The 22,222-nt window shown below is 50.4% G+C and overlaps 1 protein-coding gene across 4 annotated transcripts in view; it reads left to right on the top strand.

Moving 5' to 3' along the window:
• LOC139239150 (kinesin light chain 1-like) overlaps nt 1-22,222 on the top strand; it is a 151,594-nt gene that overhangs the window by 106,676 nt on the left and 22,696 nt on the right. For all 4 annotated transcript variants that reach the window (XM_070867730.1, XM_070867728.1, XM_070867726.1 and 1 more), the window contains exons 11-15: nt 2,580-2,647; nt 6,512-6,617; nt 8,894-9,028; nt 11,206-11,336; nt 12,740-12,806. In XM_070867730.1, coding sequence (XP_070723831.1) covers nt 2,580-2,647; nt 6,512-6,617; nt 8,894-9,028; nt 11,206-11,336; nt 12,740-12,806 — 507 coding nt within the window. The remainder of the gene's footprint in view (nt 1-2,579; nt 2,648-6,511; nt 6,618-8,893; nt 9,029-11,205; nt 11,337-12,739; nt 12,807-22,222) is intronic.

The raw sequence follows: 22,222 nt of genomic DNA, 5'->3' as shown, positions 1-22,222 counted from the left end.
CACTTGCCTGGACGAGTGCAGCTCCAACAACGCTCGAGGAGTTCGACACCATCCAGAACAAAGCAGCCCGCTTGCTGCTGATGTTGGAACAATAATGGCCGGGTTGATAATTGCACAGCGCACCCCTATTGTAAATAAAGCTGCTTGTTATAGTAAAGTTACTCAACCTCACCCACTCTGCCCCCACAGTGTTGCCGAAAGCAGCTGCAATCCATAGAAGTGTTCAAAGCTCCGCTCTAGTCGTAGTCCTGATAATCTAACTGCATTTTCTCTCTTTAGTGTGTCCCGCAGAAGTGTTTCATAAGCTGTGTCTTTCTCTGCCTGCCCTGTCCTCTCCGAGTCACTGCTTCCTTTCGCTGTGTCTGCACTATTTCATCTCCCCACTTGGGGACGTGCTCAACTAGATTTTTCAGAACCGAACGGAAATTTAAGTCATTTAGTGCATGCCTCAATGTGTGGTCCCTGGCCATGCAAATTCTAGTCAGCCTGACTCATTCGAAAAGTCAACTGCAATAGATGCAGGGTTCAGTGATGTTGGCATTAACTCCAGCTCAAGCTCCCTGCCCTGATTCCTACTGCAGGCTATAGAGGTGGGGGAAGGAATAGTCTTGGTTGTATTTATTGAGACCAGTGAGGGAAAGGGTCAAGGCCCATAGCACGAGAGCAGGCGAGGCAACAACAAGATGGGGGCTTTAAAAGTCTGCAGATTGGAGGTGGAAGGGAAGACTTGTTCAGGACACCCCCCCCCCCTCTCCCGCTACCAGAGAGGATAGGGTAGACAGCAAGAAACCATCAATTACTTTAATCTTATTAAACACCCCAATTAGATCACCCCTTCTACCCACTCAAAGAATGAGATTGAATATTAAACCGAGAATGATTCGATCTGAGAAACTGGCACAGTTTGATTTCAGTTTATACAGCACCTTATCTCGTTTCTCAAATGCCCCAAATTGCTTTATGGGTAGTGAATTACTTTCAACAGAGTTAGCAGCGGCCGGCAGACAGACATTACAGTAAAGGTTGAAAACAAGTGATTTTGAAAACTTTTAATAGGTGCATTACTATGCCACACCTTTTAAGACTCGGCTTTTCCCAGGATCGGATTTGGAGTTCCGTGCATGCGTAAGGGGTCTGCAAAATGTACGACCCAACTTTCGTTATCGCCCACCCTCCGCAACTCTGGTGTGCAACGGCTGATTTATCAACCCTGCCAGCTTTTTGACTGATTCTGATGAATTTCTGGGCGGGAGGTGCAAACTCTTTCAAGGCGTTAAAAGTACCGCTCCGGCTAGATTAAGGCCTATATATCGACCAACGCAACATAACCAATCTAACTGTCCTAGTGGTCTTGGTTGTGGGAGGAACACTGGCCGGAGCGTAAACATTTACCTATACAGTGTATGTGAAGATCGGCCTTTTGTCAGTGTGAATGACCCATGCCACTGAAGAGGGGAGCACATTCCCTGGGTCACTTCTGATCCTGTCAGGAAGGAATGTGGGTTCCTTTTAGTTAGCAGGTACCTCAAATATGAGCGATTATGCAAAGAGAGTTCTCTTCTGTTTGTGCTCCGGGGCAAATGGAATGTTGGCCTTTATTGCGAGGGGGATAGAGTATAAAAGTAGGGAAGTCCTGCTACAACTGTACAGGGTTGGTGAGGCCACACCTGGAGTACTGCATACAGTTTTGGTCTCCTTATTTAAGGAGGGATATATTTGCATTGGAGGCAGTTCACAGAAGGTTCACTCGATTGATTCCTGAGATGAAGGGGTTGTCGTATGAAGAAAGGTTGAGCAGGTTGGGTCTATACTCATTGGAGTTTAGAAGAATGAGAGGTGATCTTATTGAAATGTATAAGATTCTGGGGGGGCTGGACAGGGCAGATGCAGAAAGGATGTTTCCCCTCATGGGGAAATCTAGAACTAGGGGGCATAGTCTCAGAATAAGGGGTCGCCCATTTAAAACGGAGATGAGGAGGAATTTCTTCTCTGAGGGTGGTGAATCTGTGGAATTCTCTGCCCCAGAGAGCTGTGGAGGCTGGGTCATTGAATATATTTAAGGTGGAGATAGACAGATTTTTGAGCGATAAGGGAGTCTAGGGTTATGGGGAGCGGGCAGGGAAGTGGGGTTGAGGCCAAGATCAGATTAGCCATGATCTTATTGAATGGCGGAGCAGACTCGAGGGACCGAATGGCCAGACTCCTATTTCTTATGTATCCCTGTTCCCTTCTCTGTTTGGTTTCCATCTTGCTGATGTGAGCTCTGCTTACACTTTCCGCATATGGGCTTTTTGCTCTCTCTCTCTCTCTCTCTCTGTCTCTTGTCTCTTCCCCCTTGTTCATTCTCCCTCTCTCACACACATTCTCTCGCTCGCTCTCCCTCTTTGTTTCTTCCCCCTTGTTCTCTCTCTCTCTCTCTCACACATTCGCTTGCTCTCTTTTTTTTTTCTACTCTCTCACTCCCTCTTTCTCTTTCTTTCCTCCCTCTCGCTTTCTCTCTCTCTCCCTTTCCTGTTGCCAAGGGTGAATGAACAGCCGGGACCCTTTGAAGAGGACTCCCCTTTACTTGTTGTATTTAGGGCAGACTGACCCCTGCAGGCGGCTACTGGGAGCATGTGGAGTCTTCAATCTACTGCACGGCGTCCAGGTACTGTTAATCTTTCACTTTCAATATCAACTAGGTTTGTTCTTGGGGAGCCCTGAGCAAGACATTTAACTCTCCTCTTCATAGATAATGGGAAATCTAATTGTCAGGAGTTGGATTCAATCAAGGGGTGAAAGGGCATGGTGTCAAACCACATTGCAACGAAGGGTACGGTAGCATAGTGGTTATGTTACCGGACTAGTAATGGGGAAGAGACAAGAGACCAGAGTTCAAATCCCACCACGGCAGCTGGGGGAACTTAAATTCAGTTAATTAAATAAATCTGGAATTAAAAAGTAATGGTGACCATGAAACCGGATTGTCGGAATAAAATCCATCTGGTTCACAGATGTCCTGATAGAATGGTGGATACAGATTCATTAGTACCTTTTAAAAGGGAACTGGTTGGCGAAAAAAAATTGCAGTGACATGGGGAAAGAGCAGGGGGGAGTGGGACTAAATGGAAGGAGCTGGCGCAGACTCGATGGGCCGAATGGCCGCCTCCTGCGCTGTATTCTACTAACCTATGATTCTATGATGCCTGGGGTAGGACGAGACACTGCTACTGTATCCACTCGGAGGAGGCTAAGGGCAAGGTTTTATTTTATGTTATGAAAAATTGTGATAGTGAACAAGGAAGGTCTGTTTCCGCTGGTTGGTACAAATAGAACCTCAGAAAGTTACAGCACGGAAGGAGGCCATTCGGCCCATCGTGTCCGCGCCGGCCGACAAAGAGCTACCCAGCCTAATCCCACTTTCCAGCTCTCGGTCCGTAGCCCTGTAGGTTACGGCGCTTCAGGTGCACATCCAAGTACTTTTTAAATGTGGCGAGGGTTTCTGCCTCTACCACCCTTTCAGGCAGTGAGTTCCAGACCCCTGTGATAAAATTTCCCCTCAAATCCCCTCTAAACCTACCACTTACTACAAATCTATGCACCCTGGTCATTGACCTCTCTGCTAAGGGGAATAGGTCCTTCCTATCCTCTCTGTCTAGGCCCCTCATAATTGTATCCACCTCAATTAGCTCTCCCCTTAGAGGAGTCAGTACTAAGTGCTCAGCAATTTAAAATGATCACCGAGCGAAGAGAGAGGTTTAATTTTGTCGAGGGTTTTTGGAGTGTGAAATGCTTTGGCACAGGGCTTGGTTGTCACAGAGACCATTGCATCTATTCAGGGAAAAGTGGATCAGTATTTGAAGCAGAGGAAGATACAGGACGGTGGGGAGGGCGAGCTGGTCGGTGGGAGTGGTTGAGGATTGCTCCAGCAAAGGGTCAGCACAGACACAATGGGCTGAATAGCCCCCTGCACCGTCAACTTCTTGTTTCCAATAGAGAAACCTTGTACGTGATCCCTCTGTAAAACATTTCAATCTGTCGCAGTCCTTGTCAACCCTTGCTTAATGACTTCAGACTAAAAGGGGCTCCATATACAATATTGCTACTGGTATTATTTAATCTACTGATACCAACAGATTATTGGAAAATCGCACTTAAAACAAACTTTAATGTTGTACAGTACACTTGTGTGATACATACTTCCTCCCACAATCAAGAGGGTCCAGTACATCGAGCTAATAAGCCCCAACCTCTGCAATACAGACCATAACTGGGACTGTTCAAGGGGATTCCTGTTCCCGACACGATTTACCTCCAGTCTCTGTCGCCACGTAATTATTTCTTGAAGAAGTAACTATTTATATCATTAATAGAATGGAATATAGGCAACATAAAGAGGTAGGAAAATTTTAGCGAGCACTTTTTCTGTAATGTATTTACCCATTGTCTGCCTATGTACAGAATATAGTGTGCGTCACAGAAACACTGAAATTTAAGGCACAGAAGAAGGCCAATCGGCCCATCGTGTCTGTGCCGGCCAGAAAAGAGCTATCCAGCCGAATCCCACATTGCAGCTCTTGGTCTGCAGCTCTGTAGGTTAATCATAGGCAGTCCCTCGAAATCGAGGAAGACTTGCTTCCACTCTAAAAGTGAGTTCTCAGGTGATAGCACAGTCCAATACGGGAATTAACAGTCTCTGTCACAGGTGGGACAGACAATGGTTGAAGGAAAGGGTGGGTGGGGAGTCTGGTTTGCCGCACGTTCCTTCCGCTGCCTGCGCTTGGGTTCTGCATGCTCTCGGCGACGAGACTCGAGATGCTCAGCGCCCTCCCGGATGCACTTCCTCCACTTAGGGCGGTCTTTGGCCAGGGACTCCCAGGTGTCGGTGGGGATGTTGCACTTTATCAGGGAGGCTTTGAGGGCATCCTTGTAACTTTTCCTCTGCCCACCTGGGGCTCGCCTGCCGTGTAGGAGTTCCGAGTAGAGCACTTGCTTTGGGAGTCTTATGTCAGGCATGCGGACAATGTGGCCCGCCCAACGGAGCTGGTCGAGTGTGGTCAGCGCTTCGATGCTGGGTTTGTTGGCCTGAGCGAGAACACTGATGTTGGTGCGTCTGTCCTCCCAGGGGATTTGCAGAATCCTCCGCCTGGTCCACGACGACATGTAAGCCATGATCCTGACCAACGGATCCACCACAGACCCAATCGACGCCCCTGTAGGTTACGGCACTTCAAATGCACATCCAAGTACTTTCTAAATGCGATTTTCTGCCTCTACCATTGTAGTGTGTGGAGAAAGAGTCAGACTGAACGGTGTGACCTTAGTCTTTTATTGCAGGTCTCCAGAGTGCCTCTCCAACCAGTGAGGCCTCCTTAAATACCTGTGCTCCCAAGGGATTATGGGATCCCTTGGGACTCCAGGGGATGAGCCCTCTGGTGGCTGTACAGAGTAAATACAAGTCCACATATATAACAACCACCCTTTCAGGCAGTGAGTTCCAGACCATTAACACCCTCTGGGTGAAACAAGTTCTCCTTGACTCCCCTCTAATCCTTCTACCAATTACTTTAAATTTATGCCCCCTGGTTGTTGAGCTCGTGAAATAGGTCCTTCCTATCCATTCTATCTAAGTATCTGTGTCTTGTATCTCGTAGGCATCCATCACATTTCAGACATCATATGACAAAGAGTCAAAGGTATATATTAACAAAGGAAAGAAAGCCAGTCATTTTCTGCTGGTTTTTCTTTTCTGACCTTGATAATTTGGCCTACAAGTGATTTACAAGCTCCAGGTGTGGTTTTAACCAGGGCTTTGCCACCTGATCCAGAAACACCCAATCCCAATAAAACATGCCAGCCTATTCTGAGGTTCTGAGCCTATTTAAATAAATGGGAGTGCCTCTGGGTGCAGGAGTCCATCAGCCATTTGATGGTGAGAGAGGGCTGGACAGAAGGAGATTGAAACGGGCAGATCTCATCAGGGAAAGGAGAAATCACAATTTTCTTTTTTTAAATAATCGTAACAATTGTAGTTGGGTTTTGGGGGTAGGCTCATGCACGAGAGGTTTTGATAGAGCAAATGAGGAGAAACTCTTTCCACTGGCTGGGGTGTCGGTAACCAGAGGACGGAGATTTAAGATAATTGTCAATAAAGCCAGGGAGGGGAGTTGAGAATGATTTTTCGCAGCGAGTTGTTGTGATCGGGAACGCGCTGCCTGAAAAGGCGGTGGAAGAAGATTCAACCGGTAACTTTCTAAAGAGAATTAGAGATATACGCTTGAAAAGTTAAATATGCACAGCTACGGGGACGGAGCAGGGGAGTGGGACTAATCGGACCGCTCTTTCAAAGAGCCGGCACGGGCCACGATGGGCCGAATGGCCGTCTTCTGTGCTGTATAATTCTATGCTGCACACTCGGCCAATTGGGGAGCTAGGATCATCTGAATTCCAGCATGAGAACGTGTACTGATAATATTTTTGTTTTCTTAAATAGAAGCTGGATTTAAACATTGACAGAATCTGCCCTTTTCAGTGATACAGCGGGACTGCCAGATGGCGACAGAATTCTGCGGCTGCAACAGGAAGGGAACAAGATTGTTCCGATCCCCAACAAAAGGGCGCCAAATTCCTTGCCGAAGGTAGCTGTGTCCCGGGAGGGGAGGGGAGGGGGGGGGGAGGGGAAGAGATGAGTGTCAGAATTGTTACCTCCAGACTTGACTATTCCGATGCACTCCTGGCTGGCCTCCCACATTCTACTCTGCGTAAACTAGAGGTGATCCAAAACTCAGCTGCCCATGCCCTGACTCGCACCAAGTCCCGCTCACCCATCACCCCCTGTGCTCGCTGACCTACATTGGCTCCCGGTTAAGCAACGCCTCGATTTCAAAATTCTGGTCCTTATTTACAAATCCCACCATGGCCCTCGCCCCCTCCCTATCTCTGTAATCATCTTAAGCCCCACCACCTCCATGAGATGTCTGCGCTCCTCTAATTCTGCCCTCTTGAGCATCCCTGATTATAATCGCTCCACCATCGGTGGCCGTGCCTTCAGCTGCCTGGGCCCCAAGCTCTGGAACTCCCTCCCTAAACCTCTCCGCCTCTCTTTCCTACTTTAAGAGATGAGACGTTAAACCGAGGCTCTGTCTTCCCTCTCAAGTGGACGTAAAAGATCCCATGGCACTATTTCAAAGCAGGGGAGTGATCCCCGGTGCCCTGGGCCCAAATCTTTATCCCTCAATCAACGTAACAAAAAAACAGATTATCTGGGTCATTATCACATTGCTGTTTGTGGGAGCTTGCTGTGCGCAAATTGGCTACCGCATTTCCCACATTGCAACAGTGACCACACTCCGAAAAGTGCTTCATTGGCTGTAAAGCGCTTTGAGACGTCCGGTGGTCGTGAAAGTCACTATATAAATCCAAAGTCTTTCTTAAGACTCTCCTTAAAACCTATCTCTTTGACCAAGCTTTTGGTCATCTGCCGTAATTTCTTATGTGGCTCAGTGTCAAATTTTTTTGTTTTGTCTCATAACACTCCTGTGAAGCACCTTGGGACGTTTTACTACGTTAAAGGCGCTATATAAATAAAAACCGTTATTCCAAAACTTTATTCAGTGGGGTGTTCCTCCTGAGAACTGTTCTCATTTTGTTCTCTTCACGCCCCCCCCGCCCCCTCAGACGCACCCACACCAAACAGTGGGGGTGCATGCTCCAGTGTTGGACCATTGACGGGCACTGTCCAACTTATTTCTTCCCTGGTGCGCCGCGCCTTCAATATTGGGCTTTTCCCCCTCGTGACTCTGCCTCTGGATCCACTATAGGTGCATGGGCAGGCCATTCAGCCCCTCGAGTCTGTTCCACCTTTGAGTTAGATCATGGCTGATCTGTATCTCCACTCCATTTACCCTTAATAGCCTTGCCCAACAAAAAACTATCAATTTTTACATGTTTAATTGATCCCTCCCCCTCCCAAGCCTCAACAGCTTTTTTGCAGCGGGGGGGGTGGGACAGAGTTCCAGATTCCCACTTTCGTTTTGTGTGAAGAAGTGCTTCCTGACATCACCCCTGAACGCCGAGCTCTAATTTGAAGGTGATGCCCCCTTGTTCTGGACTCCCGCCCCCACCAGAGGAAATAGTTTCTCTGTCCGCTCCGCCCTAGAAAATCCTTCAATCATCTTAAACATCTCCATTAGATCACCCCATAATCTTCGAAAATCAAGGAAATGCAAGCCTAGTCTCTGCAAACTGTGCTCCGATTTTAGCTCTAGCCCCCGGTATCATCCTGGTGAACCTGCGCGACACCCCGTCCAAGGCCAATATAATCTTCCCTGAGGTGTGAACTATCAAGTGTGGAGCTGAACCATACAACCGAGGAAGATAGTCCGTCTGTGTTGAGCTAGCTGTTCCAACATTCCCGTTGGATTGGCTCGATTAACACCCTCGTTATTTTAAAGGGTCTTTTGGCATTTTTTTCCCCTTACTGGAGATAATGTTATGATGAAGAAATGCAAATAAAATTAAAAGCAAGCGTCATTTTCCCATTACCAATCCAGGTTCAACTTTATCTCAAGTTTAATATATTTCTGAATTTCCCGAACTTCGCCATTTAAAAAAAAAACACGAATTGCGCATGTGCAACGACTTCCGGTCCGTTGGCAGCAGCCGTTCCGTTTAAATCCATTGGAACTGCGCGTGCGCAACTACTTCCGGCTCGTTGCCAGCAGCCGTTCCGTTTAAATCCACTGGAGCTGCGCGTGCGCGACCATTTCCGGTTCGTTGGCAGCAGTCGAGACCATGAATTTTGTTGGAAGTGCCATTTCACTTTGCGATTGTGGCACTAACAGGTGGAGGATCTTATTAAATGTTTTGTGTGCCAGCATTACCCAGTTACTGATCCGTGTGCGTTCCTCTGTAGGCACCTGGCACCACACCCGGCAGTGTCCCCTGCAGGCGGTCACACCCCTGCAACTACCTGGACACCAGCGCTGTGATCTTTGCGAACAGGCCGGATGGTTGCGAGGAAGTGAGTATGGGAGTAGAATGGAATGGGGTAAGTACACCAACTCAGCAAAAAAAAAAATCAAAACACCATTGTATTTGGAATAAACAAAGGCGCGAGCCACAGTGATTATAGCACGGGACTGGGGAGTGCGGTTACTAAAATAATTAACTTGGATTTACATAGCGCCTTTCATAACACCGGACGTCTCAAAGCGCTTTACGGCCAATGAAGTACTTTTCTGGAGTGCAGTTACTGTTGTATTGTACGAAACTGGGTTGCTCTTCGAAAGAGCGGCACAGACTCGATGGGCCGACTGGCCTCCTCCTGCACCATACTATTCTACTCCATGATCAAAGGTGTAGAGAAACAGACTGCAGAGAGATAAAGAAACTCTAGGATAGAGCTAGTGAAGATGAGATGTTGGCTGAGTGTGGGAGAGACATTGGAAACTGTCGCACGAGGAACTGAAATAAATGAGATTTTCATCGCCTCATTGAAAGGCGTGGAGGAGACCGAGATAGTCATTCAGCCAATGCACTGCGAGAATGAAGGGGCGTGATCTGAGGGATGTCCTCAAGTTGTGAAAGGCGCTAAATAAATGTGGAAAGGTATCGGCAGTAAAGCAGTGGATAGGGCTGCATGATGAGTGGAGATCATTGATATGACGAAGGAAGAGAGGCCAAGTAATGGAGAATACTCTGTATCTAACCCCGTGCTGTACCTGCCTCGGGAGTGTTTGATGGGACAGTGTAGCGGGAGCTTTATTCTGTATCTAACCCGTGCTGTATTTGCCCTGGGAGTGTTTGATGGGACAGTGTAGAGGGAGCTTTATTCTGTATCTAACCCGTGCTGTATCTGCCCAGAATGTTTGATGGGACAGTGTAGAGGGAGCTTTACTCTGTATCTAACCCCATGCTGTACCTGCCCCGGGAGTGTTTGATGGGACAGTGTAGCGGGAGCTTTACTCTGTATCTAACCCCGTGCTGTACCTGCCCTGGGAGTGTTTGATGGGACAGTGTAGAGGAAGCTTTACTCTGTATCTAACCCTGTGCTGTACCTGCCCTGGGAGTGTTTGATGGGACAGTGTAGAGGGAGCTTTACTCTGTATCTAACCCCGTGCTGTACCTGCCCTGGGAGTGTTTGATGGGACAGTGTAGAGGGAGCTTTACTCTGTATCTAACCCCGTGCTGTACCTGCCCTGGGAGTGTTTGATGGGACAGTGTAGAGGGAGCTTTACTCTGTATCTAACCCATGCTCTGGGAGTGTTTGATGGGACAGCTTTACTCTGGCCCCGATATTTACGGGGGGGCCGAGGAACACAGCGAGGCCAAGGACGCTTCTGTTTACTGCCCGGCAGCGGCCAAATTGACAGGCTGTCAGGACATCCAACGTCAGGACCTCCTGCCCGTCATGGGGGGTGGAGGGTTAATATTGAGACCTCTATTGAATCCGTGCTGCAGCCGACAAGGTTGTGTTTGATAAGCACTAGAATTCACAAAACAAATATAATTTTATTTAAAAAAACATCTGTAATCTTTCTCCGGCCGCATTAACCCCTGCTTCTCTCTTTCTTCTCTTTTTCAGTCTCTTCGATGCAGAGACCTTACCGATACTAACACTACTCACCATACGAAGACCATATAACATCTACCTCTGTTCCTTCTGTGTTGCTCTGTGTCCGATAACCTTTTGTTGTGTTAAGGCGGCGTGCAGGAGGGGGCGGTGGGGGTGGGTGGGTGACAAAGGGTGTCAAATATTGTGCCTGTTTTGTCTGGATATTACTGAGAGCGTTTCTGCCAAGTGACCGAGTGAGGATAAAGCAGAATTAGAACTGTACCGGCATTGTGCAGTCTGCAGATCGCTTGGCCTAAGGGTGCAATAGATGGTTTTTTTGAAGGGTGTGCATAAGCATCAGTGAGTTAACCCTGTAAAAAGTTGTCTCCTAGGATGCGATTTGCATTCAGGTTCAACTGCTTTTATTTGCTTATCAAAAACTTACGGCAGCCAAGGCAACACTGTCCCCACTGACATAAAACCAACAACAATTAATGTGTTTAATACCAAAATTGTTCCCCCCACCCCCCCCCCTCCCCTCCTTCTCTCGGGGTTTGCATATATTCAGTCACTCCGAGTGCTTTGTTTTCATTCATCCTTTCTCTCAGGTTAACACGATGAAGTATCGCAGCCGCCTTTATTTTTTCACAATGTGCTTTGTCCCGCTACAGGACACGCTCGGGAGCCTGAAGCGCAGTGGGTCCTTCACCAAACTGCGTGACTCCATCCGACGAAGTAGCGAAATGCTGGTCCGGAAGCTGAAAGGTGTCGCAACACAAGACACGCGGCCGAGAAACCAAGGGTACGGAACCCGCCAGCGCCGGATGGCTTGGGAAAGATGCCCCTTTCTCAGCCTTCCCTGCGATCCACGGGTTTTGAAATCCACTTTCGATCCCTCCCTATTTCTGTAACCTCCTCCAGTATCACAACCCTCTCCGAACTCTGCCTTCCTTCAATTCTGGCCTCTTGTGCATTCTCCATTTCCTTTGCTGCACCATTTGGGGCCGTGCTTTCAGCTGTCTAGGGAGTGGAGGGAGATTTACTCCGTATCTAACCCGTGCTGTACGTGCCCCGGGAGTGTTTGATGGGACAGTGTAGAGGGAGCTTTACTCTGTATCTAACCCCGTGCTGTACCTGCCCCGGGAGTGTTTGATGGGACAGTGTAGAGGGAGCTTTACTCTGTATCTAACCCCGTGCTGTACCTGCCCTGGGAGTGTTTGATGGGACAGTGTAGAGGGAGCTTTACTCTGTATCTAACCCCGTGCTGTACGTGCCCCGGGAGTGTTTGATGGGACAGTGTAGAGGGAGCTTTACTCTGTATCTAACCCCGTGCTGTACCTGCCCTGGGAGTGTTTGATGGGACAGTGTAGAGGGAGCTTTACTCTGTATCTAACCCCGTGCTGTACCTGACCTAGGAGTGTTTGATGGGACACTGTAGAGGGAGCTTTACTCTGTATCTAACCCCGTGCTGTACCTGCCCTGGGAGTGTTTGATGGGACAGTGTAGAGGGAGCTTTACTCTCTATCTAACCCCGTGCTGTACGTGCCCCGGGAGTGTTTGATGGGACAGTGTAGAGGGAGCTTTACTCTGTATCTAACCCCGTGCTGTACCTGCCCTGGGAGTGTTTGATGGGACAGTGTAGAGGGAGCTTTACTCTGTATCTAACCCCGTGCTGTACCTGCCCTGGGAGTGTTTGATGGGACAGTGTAGAGGGAGCTTTACTCTGTATCTAACCCCGTGCTGTACCTGACCTAGGAGTGTTTGATGGGACACTGTAGAGGGAGCTTTACTCTGTATCTAACCCCGTGCTGTACCTGCCCTGGGAGTGTTTGATGGGACAGTGTAGAGGGAGCTTTACTCTGTATCTAACCCCGTGCTGTACCTGCCCTGGGAGTGAGTGTTTGATGCGACAGTGTAGAGGGAGCTTTACTCTGTATCTAACCCCATGCTGTACCTGCTCTGGGAGTGTTTGATGAGAGAGAAGACAGGGCCTCGGTTTAAGGTCTCCTCTGAAAGACTTCACCTGTGACAGTGCAGCATTCCCTCAGCACTGCACTGGGAGTCAGCCTGGATTTTTGTGCTCCAGGTTCTGGAGTGGGGCTTGAATCCACGACCTTCTGACTCGGAGGCGAGAGTGCTGCCCACTGAGCTACGGCTGACATAGAACAGGATAAAAATAAAACCCTGTCTCTCTTTCTCCTGCAGGATGAAGCGGGCAAATTCTCTCAATGTCCTGAATGTGGGCAGCAGGAGGACAGGAGACAGCTTTCAGGTAACCGAATTATTTTACTGCCCCTATCCTGCAAGGCCTTGCCTTATACACCTGTTGGTGGGTGATTCAGCTCTTAGTTATTTTTATGGGGTTTATCTGAGTAACCTGACCCACCCCCTCCCCACCTCGCCCATCTGCACCGTCGCGTATTAAGCCCTGTCTCTGTCGGTAGCTTTTGCCTCTGGATCAGACGGTTGGGGCTTTGTGGTCCCACTGCTCCCTGCTGCCACCGAGAGGGGTGCTGCTTTGCCGGAGGTGCCGGGACACCAGGGCCGGAGCGGCACCCAGTAACACTGCGGTCCCGGGTGACACCGTCGGAGGGACCGGCAGGTTTGGCGACGGTCGCATAATATGCCCACTTCGCGTGGAGTGAGACCCTCTGTGAATGAGGGGACATTTGTCACTCTCTGGCTGCAACACTGGGAACGAGGAACACTTCTGTCCTTGGGAGCTGTGTCCCTGTTGCTGTGAGAGCCGGAGAGTGCGAGGGAATTTATATTGTACGAGGCGGGTCCTGTGATTCGATCACCTTACGGGCTAACCAAATTCCACAGCTCCAATTTTGCATGTCTTCATTTTGTTCAGCTAGTTCCCTTATACAATGCTGCTTGAAAACAAAGCTCCCACCCCTCCCAGCTGAGGCGGTAATGCCAGGAAAGTGTAGAGGGAGCTTTACTCTGCATCTAACTCGTGCTGCACCTACTCTGGAAATGTTTGATGGGACAGTGTAGAGGGAGCTTTACTCTGCATCTAACTCGTGCTGCACCTACTCTGGAAATGTTTGATGGGACAGTGTAGAGGGAGCTTTACTCTGTATCTAACCCCGTGCTGTACCTGCCCTGGGAGTGTTTGATGGGACAGTGTAGAGGGAACATTACTCTGTATCTAACCCCGTGCTGTACCTGCTCTGGAAGTGTTTGATTGGACAGTCTAGAGGGAGCTTTACTCTGTATCTAACCCCGTGCTGTACCTGCCCTGGGAGTGTTTGATGGGACAGTGTAGAGGGAACATTACTCTGTATCTAACCCCGTGCTGTACCTGCTCTGGAAGTGTTTGATTGGACAGTCTAGAGGGAGCTTAACCCTGTGCTGTACCTGCCCTGGGAGGGTTTGATGGGACAGTGTAGAGTGAGCTTTACTCTGTATCTAACCCCGTGCTGTACCTGCCCTGGGAGTGTTTGATGGGACAGTGCAGAGGGAGCTTTTCTCTGTATCTAACGTCACCCATCGTACCACGCAACTCCAAACGGGACGGAAGGGTATGGAGATTCCTCCACGTGGCAGGGTACTCGTTCCACGCCTCCCCGAGGAATTTCACGGCCAGTATCTCTGCTCCCTCTACACTGTCCCATCAAAGGTAGCAATCTCAGGATTGCTACCAGTGCCACGAGCTAGTCAGAGTAGGAATTGCAGGATAGCGCAGATGAATACGTTGCTTGAGGAGTGGTGCAGAAGGGAGGGATTCAAATTCCTGAGACATTGGAACCGGTTCTGGGGGAGGTGGGACCAGTACAAACCGGACGGTCTGCACCTGGGCAGGGCCGGAACCAATGTCCTAGGGGGAGTGTTTGCTGGTACTGTTGGGGAGGGGTTAAACTAATATGGCAGGGGGATGGGAACCTATGCAGGGAGACAGAAGGAAGTAGAATGGGGCAGAAGGAAAAAATAGAAAGAAGAAAAGTAAAAGTGGAGGGCAGAGAAACCCAAGGCAAAAATCAAAAAGGACCACATTACAGCAAAATTCTAAAGAGGCAAAGTGTGTTAAAAAGACAAGCCTGAAGGCTCTGTGCCTCTGTGCCTCAATGTGAGGAGTATTCATAATAAGGTGGACAAATTAACTGCACAGGCAGCAATTAATGAATAAGATATAATTGGCATCACGGAGACATGGCTCCAGGGTGACCAAGGCTGGGAACTCAACATCCAGCTATTCAACATTCAGGAAGGATAGACAGAGAGGAAAAGGAGGTGGGGTAGCGTTGCTGGTTAAAGAGGAAATTAACACAATAGTAAGGAAGGACATTAGCTTGGATGATGTGGAATCTGTATGGGTGGAGCTGCGGAATACCAAAGGGCAGAAAACGCTAGGAGTTGTGTACAGACCACCAAACAGTAGTAATGAGGTTGGGGACGGCATCAAACCAGAAATTAGGGATGCGTGCAATAAAGGTACGCAGTTATCATGGGTGACGTTAATCTACATATAGATTGGGCTAACCAAACTGGTAGCAATACAGTGGAGGAGGATTTCCTGGAGTGTATTAGAGATGGTTTTCTAGACCAATATGTCGAGGAACCAACTAGAGAGCTGGCCATCCTAGACTGGGTGATGTGTAATGAGAAAGAACTAATTAGCAATCTTGTTGTGCAAGGCCCCTTGGGGAAGAATGACCATAATATGGTAGAATTCTTTATTAAGATGGAGAGTGACACAGTTAATTCAGAGACTAGGGTCCTGAACTTGGGGAAAGGTAACTTCGATGGTATGAGACGTGAATTGGCTAGAATAGACTGGCAAATGATACTTAAAGGGTTGACGGTGGATAGGCAATAGCAAACATTTAAAGATCACATGGATGAACTTCAACAATTGTACATCCCTGTCTGGAGTAAAAATAAAACAGGGAAGGTGGCTCAACCATGGCTAACAAGGGAAATTAAAGATAGTGTTAAATCCAAGGAAGAAGCATATAAATTGACCAGAAAAAGCAGCAAACCTGAGGACTGGGAGAAATTTAGAATTCAGCAGAAGACGACAAAGGGTTTAATTAGGAGGGGGGAAATAGAGTATGAGAGGAAGCTTGCTGGGAACATAAAAATTGACTTCAAAAGCTTCTATAGATATGTGAAGAGAAAAAGATTAGTGAATACAAACGTAGGTCCCTTGTAGTCAGATTCAGGTGAATTTATAATGGGGAACAAAGAAATGGCAGACCAGTTTAACAAATACTTTGGTTCTGTCTTCACGAAGGAAGACACAAATAACCTTCCGGGAATACTAGGAGACCGAAGGTCTAGTGAGAAGGAGGAACTGAAGGAAATCCTTATTAGGTGGGAAATTGTATTCGGGAAATTGATGGGATTGAAGGCTGATAAATCCCCCGGGGCCTGGTCGTCTGCATCCCAGAGTACTTAAGGAAGTGGCCTTGAAATAGTAGATGCATTGGTGATCATTTTCCAACAGTCTATTGAATCAGTTCCTATGGACTGGAGGGTAGCTAATGTAACACCACTTTTTACAAAAGGAGGGCGAGAGAAAACGGGTAATTATAGACCGGTTAGCCTGACATCAGTAGTGGGGAAAATGTTGGAATCAATTGTTAAAGATGAAATAGCAGCGCATTTGGAAAGCAGTGACAAGATCGGTCATGGTCAGCATGGATTTATGAAAGGGAAATCGAGCTTGATAAATCTTCTGGAATTTTTTGAGGATGTAACTAGCAGAGTGGACAAGGGGGAACCAGTGGATGTGGTGTATTTGGACTTTCAAAAGGCTTTTGACAAGGTCCCACACAAGAGATTAGTGTGCAAAATTAAAGCACATGGTATTGGGGGTAATGTACTGACGTGGATAGAGAACTGGTTGGCAGACAGGAAGCGGAGAGTTGGGATAAACGGGTCCTTTTCAGAATGGCAGACAGTGACTAGTGGGATGCCGCAGGGCTCAGTGCTGGGACCCCAGCTATTTACAATATACATTAATGATTTAGATGAAGGAATTGAGTGTAATATCTCCAAGTTTGCAGATGACACTAAACTGGGTGGTGGTGTGAGCTGTGAGGAGGATGCTAAGGGGCTGCAGGGTGACTTGGACAGGTTAGGTGAGTGGGCAAATGCATGGCAGATGCAGTATAATGTGGATAAATGTGAGGTTATCCACTTTGGGGGCAAAAACACAAAGGCAGACTATTATCTGAATGGCAGCAGATTAGGAAAAGGGGAGGTGCAACGAGACATGGGTGTCATGGTACATCAGTCATTGAAAGTTGGCATGCAGGTACAGCAGGCGGTGAAGAAGGCAAATGGTATGTTGGCCTTCATAGCAAGGGGATTTGAGTATAGGAGCAGGGAGGTCTTACTGCCGTTGTACAGGGCCTTGGTGAGACCTCGCCTTGAATATTGCGTTCAGTTTTGGCCTCCTAATCTGAGGAAGGACGTTCTTGCTATTGAGGGAGTGCAGCGAAGGTTCACCTGACTGATTCCCGGGATGGCTGGACTGACACATGAGGAGAGACTGGATCGACTGGGCCTGTATTCACTGGAGTTTAGAAGGATGAGAGGGGATCTCATAGAAACATATAAAATTCTGACGGGACTGGACAGGTTAGATGCAGGAAGAATGTTCCCGATGTTGGGGAAGTCCAGACCCAGGGGACACAGTCTAAGGATAAGGGCTAAGCCATTTAGGACCGTGATGAGGAGAAACTTCTTCACTCAGAGAGTTGTGATCCTGTGGAATTCTCGACCACAGAGAGTTGTTGAGTCCAGTTTGTTAGATATATTCAAAAGGGAGTTAGATGTGGCCCTTACGGCTAAAGGGATCAAGGGGTATGGAGAGAAAGCAGGAATGGGGTACTGAGGTTGCATGATCAGCCATGATCTTATTGAATGGTGGTGCAGGCTCGAAGGGCCGAATGGCCTACTCCTGCACCTATTGTCTATGTTTCTATTCACTGTTTTCACCCTTCCCCCGTTTCTGCTTGTCTCCCTTCCAGCGACCCACCAGCAGCCTGACGGAATCGCGGGTCCTGAGCACCAGCCACTGCAACCTGGCACGCTGTGGCTCGCTAACTGAGTCGGGCTAGGCCGCACCGGGGCACCAGGAGCGTGGGAAGTTACCCGGGACCCTGCCAGCTGACTGCTGCCCAGCGCCCACACCAGACTCCCAGCTCTTGCAAAGGCTGAGGTTCCGACTCAGCCGGGTGTAAGGCGCTGCCCCATCAATCCACTTCTTTCTCTCCCGCCGGGGATGGGGGGGTACTGCCGCAATGTTTGTCTGCACAACCTAGTTACCTAGAACGCACGGCACAGAATGCAGCTACTCGGCCCCCAGCCGGTGCTTACTCCCCACACCAGCCACTTCCCACCCATCTCCACCTCGCCCCGTCAACATATCTTCCACTCCTTCCTCCCTCGTGTGTTTATCCCGTTTCCCCTCAAAGGCATCCATTTTATAAGAAATAGAACAGGCCACGTGGCACAGTGCCGTACCCTTTCCAAATATATTCTGTGTTTCACGCCCCCCCCTGTCCATAAATACTGCTACCGTTAAGCTCTCGTTCTCGGCACTTAAACCGGCTCAAATCACAATCAGTCTTTCATCGAATTACCACAGGTTTTACAGCACCGAAACAGGCCATTCGGCCCAACTGGTCTGTGCCCGTGTTTGGGCTCCATGCCACCTTCCTCCTACCCCTTCGCTCATCTCGCCCCCATCAACCATTCCATTCTCCCTCGTGTAGTTATGTTGGCTCCCCTTAACTGCGCCTCGCTACGCTATTCGCCTCAACTTCTTGTGGTAGTCAGCTCCACCCACATTCCGACCACTCTTGAGTGCAAATCTCACTGAGTGCAATGGGGCGATGGACACCCCAATCACCGTGATTGTTGCTGACACATTCCAGGAGGGAAATTGGGGGATGGGGGGGGTGCAAGATCTCCCTGTGTGATTTGTTTAAATCAATTTTATGATTTTGCTGCAAGAAGCACACGGGGGAAATTCCCCTCGCTCCCTCCCCTGCTCCTCCCAGGACTGCTAATCCCACGGGAAATCCAGTAGTCCACCATTCCAGGCTGGGGATGAGGTCTCTCGCTCTCACTCTCACTCTCTCACTTTCACTCTCTCTCTCACTCTCACACTCTCACACTCTCACTCTCACTCTCACTCTCACTCTCACTCTCTCTCTCTCTCACTCTCACACTCTCTCACTCTCACTCTCACACTCTCACTCTCACTCTCACTCTCTCTCACTCACTCTCTCTCTCACTCTCACTTTCACTTTCACTCACTCACTCTCTCTCTCACTCTCACACTCTCACACTCACTCTCACTCTCACTCTCACTCTCACTCTCACTCTCTCCTCGGCGAAGCTTCGATTGCGGATTGGTGTTTGGAACTCTGGCTACGTAGCACCGCGAGAACCATCCAACATTCCCTCGCGTTTTATTTCAGTGCGTGGTCCCTTTAACTGGCTGCGTTACACGGTTTCCTCCCCCCTGGAAGTTGACGGGCGGGGCTGCGCGGGACCTCCAGACCGCCACACCGGCCGCGCAGCTGAGCGGGCAAGATCGGTGACCCCGCTCTCCGGCCGGCTCGGTCCTACACAGAGAGGGGTGGGAGTGGTGCGGGGGTGGTGCGGGGGTGGGGGGGGGGATTCTTTAAATGGGGAAACGCAAAGTGAGCTGTGGAGGCGGGAAATCTGAAATCGGAACAGAAAAGGCTGGAGAACACTCGGCTGGCCCAGCAGCATCTGTGGGGAGAGGAGGTAGCAGGGGGGAAGGGGAAATGGTGGGGGGGAGGGGTAAGAGAGAGAGGGATGGAGGGGGAGAGGGATGGAGGGGGAGAGGGGAAGAGAGGGATGGAGGGGAAGAGAGGGATGGCGGGGGAGAGGGGAAGAGAGAGGGATGGAGGGGGGGGAAGAGAGAGGGATGGAGGGGAGGGGGAAGAGAGAGGGATGGAGGGGGGGGGGAAGAGAGAGGGATGGAGGGGGGGGGGAAGAGAGAGGGATGGAGGGGGGGGGAAGAGAGAGGGATGGAGGGGGGGGGGAAGAGAGAGGGATGGAGGGGGGGGAAGAGAGAGGGATGGAGGGGGGGGGAAGAGAGAGGGATGGAGGGGGGGGAAGAGAGAGGGATGGAGGGGGTGGGGAAGAGAGAGGGATGGAGGGGTGGGGAAGAGAGAGGGATGGAGGGGTGGGGAAGAGAGAGGGATGGAGGGGTGGGGAAGAGAGAGGGATGGAGGCGGGGGGGGGAAGAGAGAGGGATGGAGGCGGGGGGGGGAAGAGAGGGATGGAGGCGGGGGGGGAAAGAGAGAGGGATGGGGGGGAAAGAGAGAAGTGGGAGGGGGGAAGGTGGGAGGGGTAGGGAGGGGGGAGGGGGAAGGAGTAAGGGAGGGGGAGGGAAGGAGCGAGGGAGGGAAGGGGATGGGGGAAGGAGAGAGGGGAGGTGAGGGGGAAGGAGAGGGGGAGGGGGAAGGAGAGAGGGAGGGGGAGGGGAAAGGAGGGAGGGGGAGGGGAGGGAAGGAGAGAGGGAGGGGGAAGGGGGAGGGGAAAGGAGGGATGGGGAGAGGGAAGGGGGAAGGGAGAGAGGGAGGGGGGGAAGGGAGAGAGGGAGGGGGGAAGGGAGAGAGGGAGGGGGGAAGGGAGAGAGGGAGGGGTGGAAGAGAGAGAGAGGGAGGGGGAGAGGGGGGGGGAAGGGAGAGAGGGAGGGGGAAGGGAGAGAGGGGGGGGAAGGGAGAGAGAGGGAGGGGGGAAGAGAGAGAGGGGGGGAAGGGAGAGAGGGAGGGGGTGGGGAAGGAGAGAGGGAGCGGGAGGGGGTGGGGGAAGGAGAGAGGGAGGGGAAAGGAGGGAGGGGAAGGGAGGGGTGGAAGGGAGAGAGGGAGGGGGGGAAGAGAGAGAGAGAGTGGGGAAGGGAAGGGGAGGAGGGAGAGAGATAACGTATCAAGTTGCTGACCTTCCGTGAGAGGCCGATCGGTTTGGACGAAAGGACACCGACCTGAAGCGATGCTGCCTGGCCTGACCTGACCCGCAGAGTATTTTTTAAGCCAGTCATTTCCATTTTAAATGTTAAACCCGAGGGCTGGGGTCGGTGGTGGGGGCAGCCACTGGCCGTTTCCCCACAGTCTCCCGTTGGCTGTTCGACAGCGTTTTGCGTCAGGAGTACGCCACAAACACGCTGCCTCTGCCTGGGCTGACCACCCCAGAGCTGCACCCTGTCGCGTACTCCCAGTGTCAAGCACCAAGGCTGGGCAAGGGCACCGTCCACATCGGCACCGGATAAACCAGGAGAGCCTGCTCACTGTGCCCGATTCAGCAACACACACTCCCCAAAGTACGGGAGCGATGGGCTGAATGGCCTCCTCCTGGGATGCTGGGTCCAGTTGCGGGAGGCCATTCGGCCTGGCCCTGAACCCCACCCTGCTATCTCACTGCCTCTCGGGTGACTCCCAGCGTTTGCCCACCTTATCTCACTGCCTGCAGCACAGTTCTGCCCTAAATCCCCGCAACACAACCCCAAGCAGTCCAAGAGACGCCCCAATGCCTTGGGATCGAGTAGTCGGAACGCGCCTTCTACACACTGCCTTCATACTGAGTGCATCGTCCGTGTAATCCCCCCCCCCTGCTGTGTCTGTGTCCTCGGGAGTGGCTGTGGAGCATAACCCACACACACTTATTCTGCCAATCGCACATGTAATGGTGTAGAAATTACAGACCTTCTCCCCCGCACCCTCAGCAGGGTATTCACAAAACATACGGTGGGGGGGGCTTTATTCAAATGGCTTGATGCCCTTCACATGCTGCAAGTGTAACTATCGCTGCAGTGGCCGCAGGTTGAATGTGGCAGGAAACAGGGGCGGGGAGGGGGCGCAGGATCCCAACGCCAAAGGTGGGTGCGCCTGGTGAGCCTCGGATCCTCCCCAGATATTTATGCACCAACCAGAGGTTTTAGCCAATAGTAACATCAGTGCAGGCCCAGTCAACGCTCGCTCAGAGCGGCCTAGAAAGTGGATTTAGTTAAGTTTTAGCACAGCACGAAAGGCGTCTGCTGCCACAATGGGATGTTTCCACGTCTGTAACAAGAAATCGGGGCACTTTAAAGGGAGGCCTGTGTCTGTGTGTGTGTCTCTGTGTCTGTGTGTGTCTGTCTCTTTGTGTGTGTGTGTGTGTCTCTCTCTGTCTCTGTCTGTGTGTGTCTCTGTCTCTGTGTCTGTGTCTCCGTCTGTGTCTCTGTCTGTCTCTGTGTCTCTCTGTCTGTCTCTGTGTCTGCGTGTCTGTCTCTGTCTGTGTGTGTCTGTCTCTTTGTGTGTGTGTGTGTGTGTCTGTCTCTGTCTGTGTGTGTCTCTGTGTCTGTGTCTCCGTCTGTATGTGTCTCTCTGTCTGTCTCTGTCTCTCTGTCTGTCTGTGTGTGTGTGTGTGTCTCTGTGTCTGTCTCTGTGTGTGTGTGTCTCTGTGTCTGTCTGTGTGTGTGTCTGTCTCTGTGTCTGTCTCTGTGTGTGTGTGTGTCTCTGTGTGTGTCTGTCTCTGTGTCTGTGTGTGTCTGTCTCTTTGTGTGTGTGTCTCTATCTCTGTGTGTGTGTGTGTCTGTCTCTGTGTCTGTCTCTGTGTGTGTGTGTGTGTGTGTGTGTGTAAGATGTCTGAGGGGAGGTGTATGAGAGACTGAATAGCATGCACCCCAGCTTGGAAAGGAGAGAGGGGAAGCAA

Source organism: Pristiophorus japonicus, chromosome 26, assembly GCF_044704955.1.
Source record: "Pristiophorus japonicus isolate sPriJap1 chromosome 26, sPriJap1.hap1, whole genome shotgun sequence".
Taxonomy (NCBI): Eukaryota; Metazoa; Chordata; class Chondrichthyes; family Pristiophoridae; genus Pristiophorus; species Pristiophorus japonicus.
This window is presented reverse-complemented; position numbering and strand designations above follow the sequence as displayed.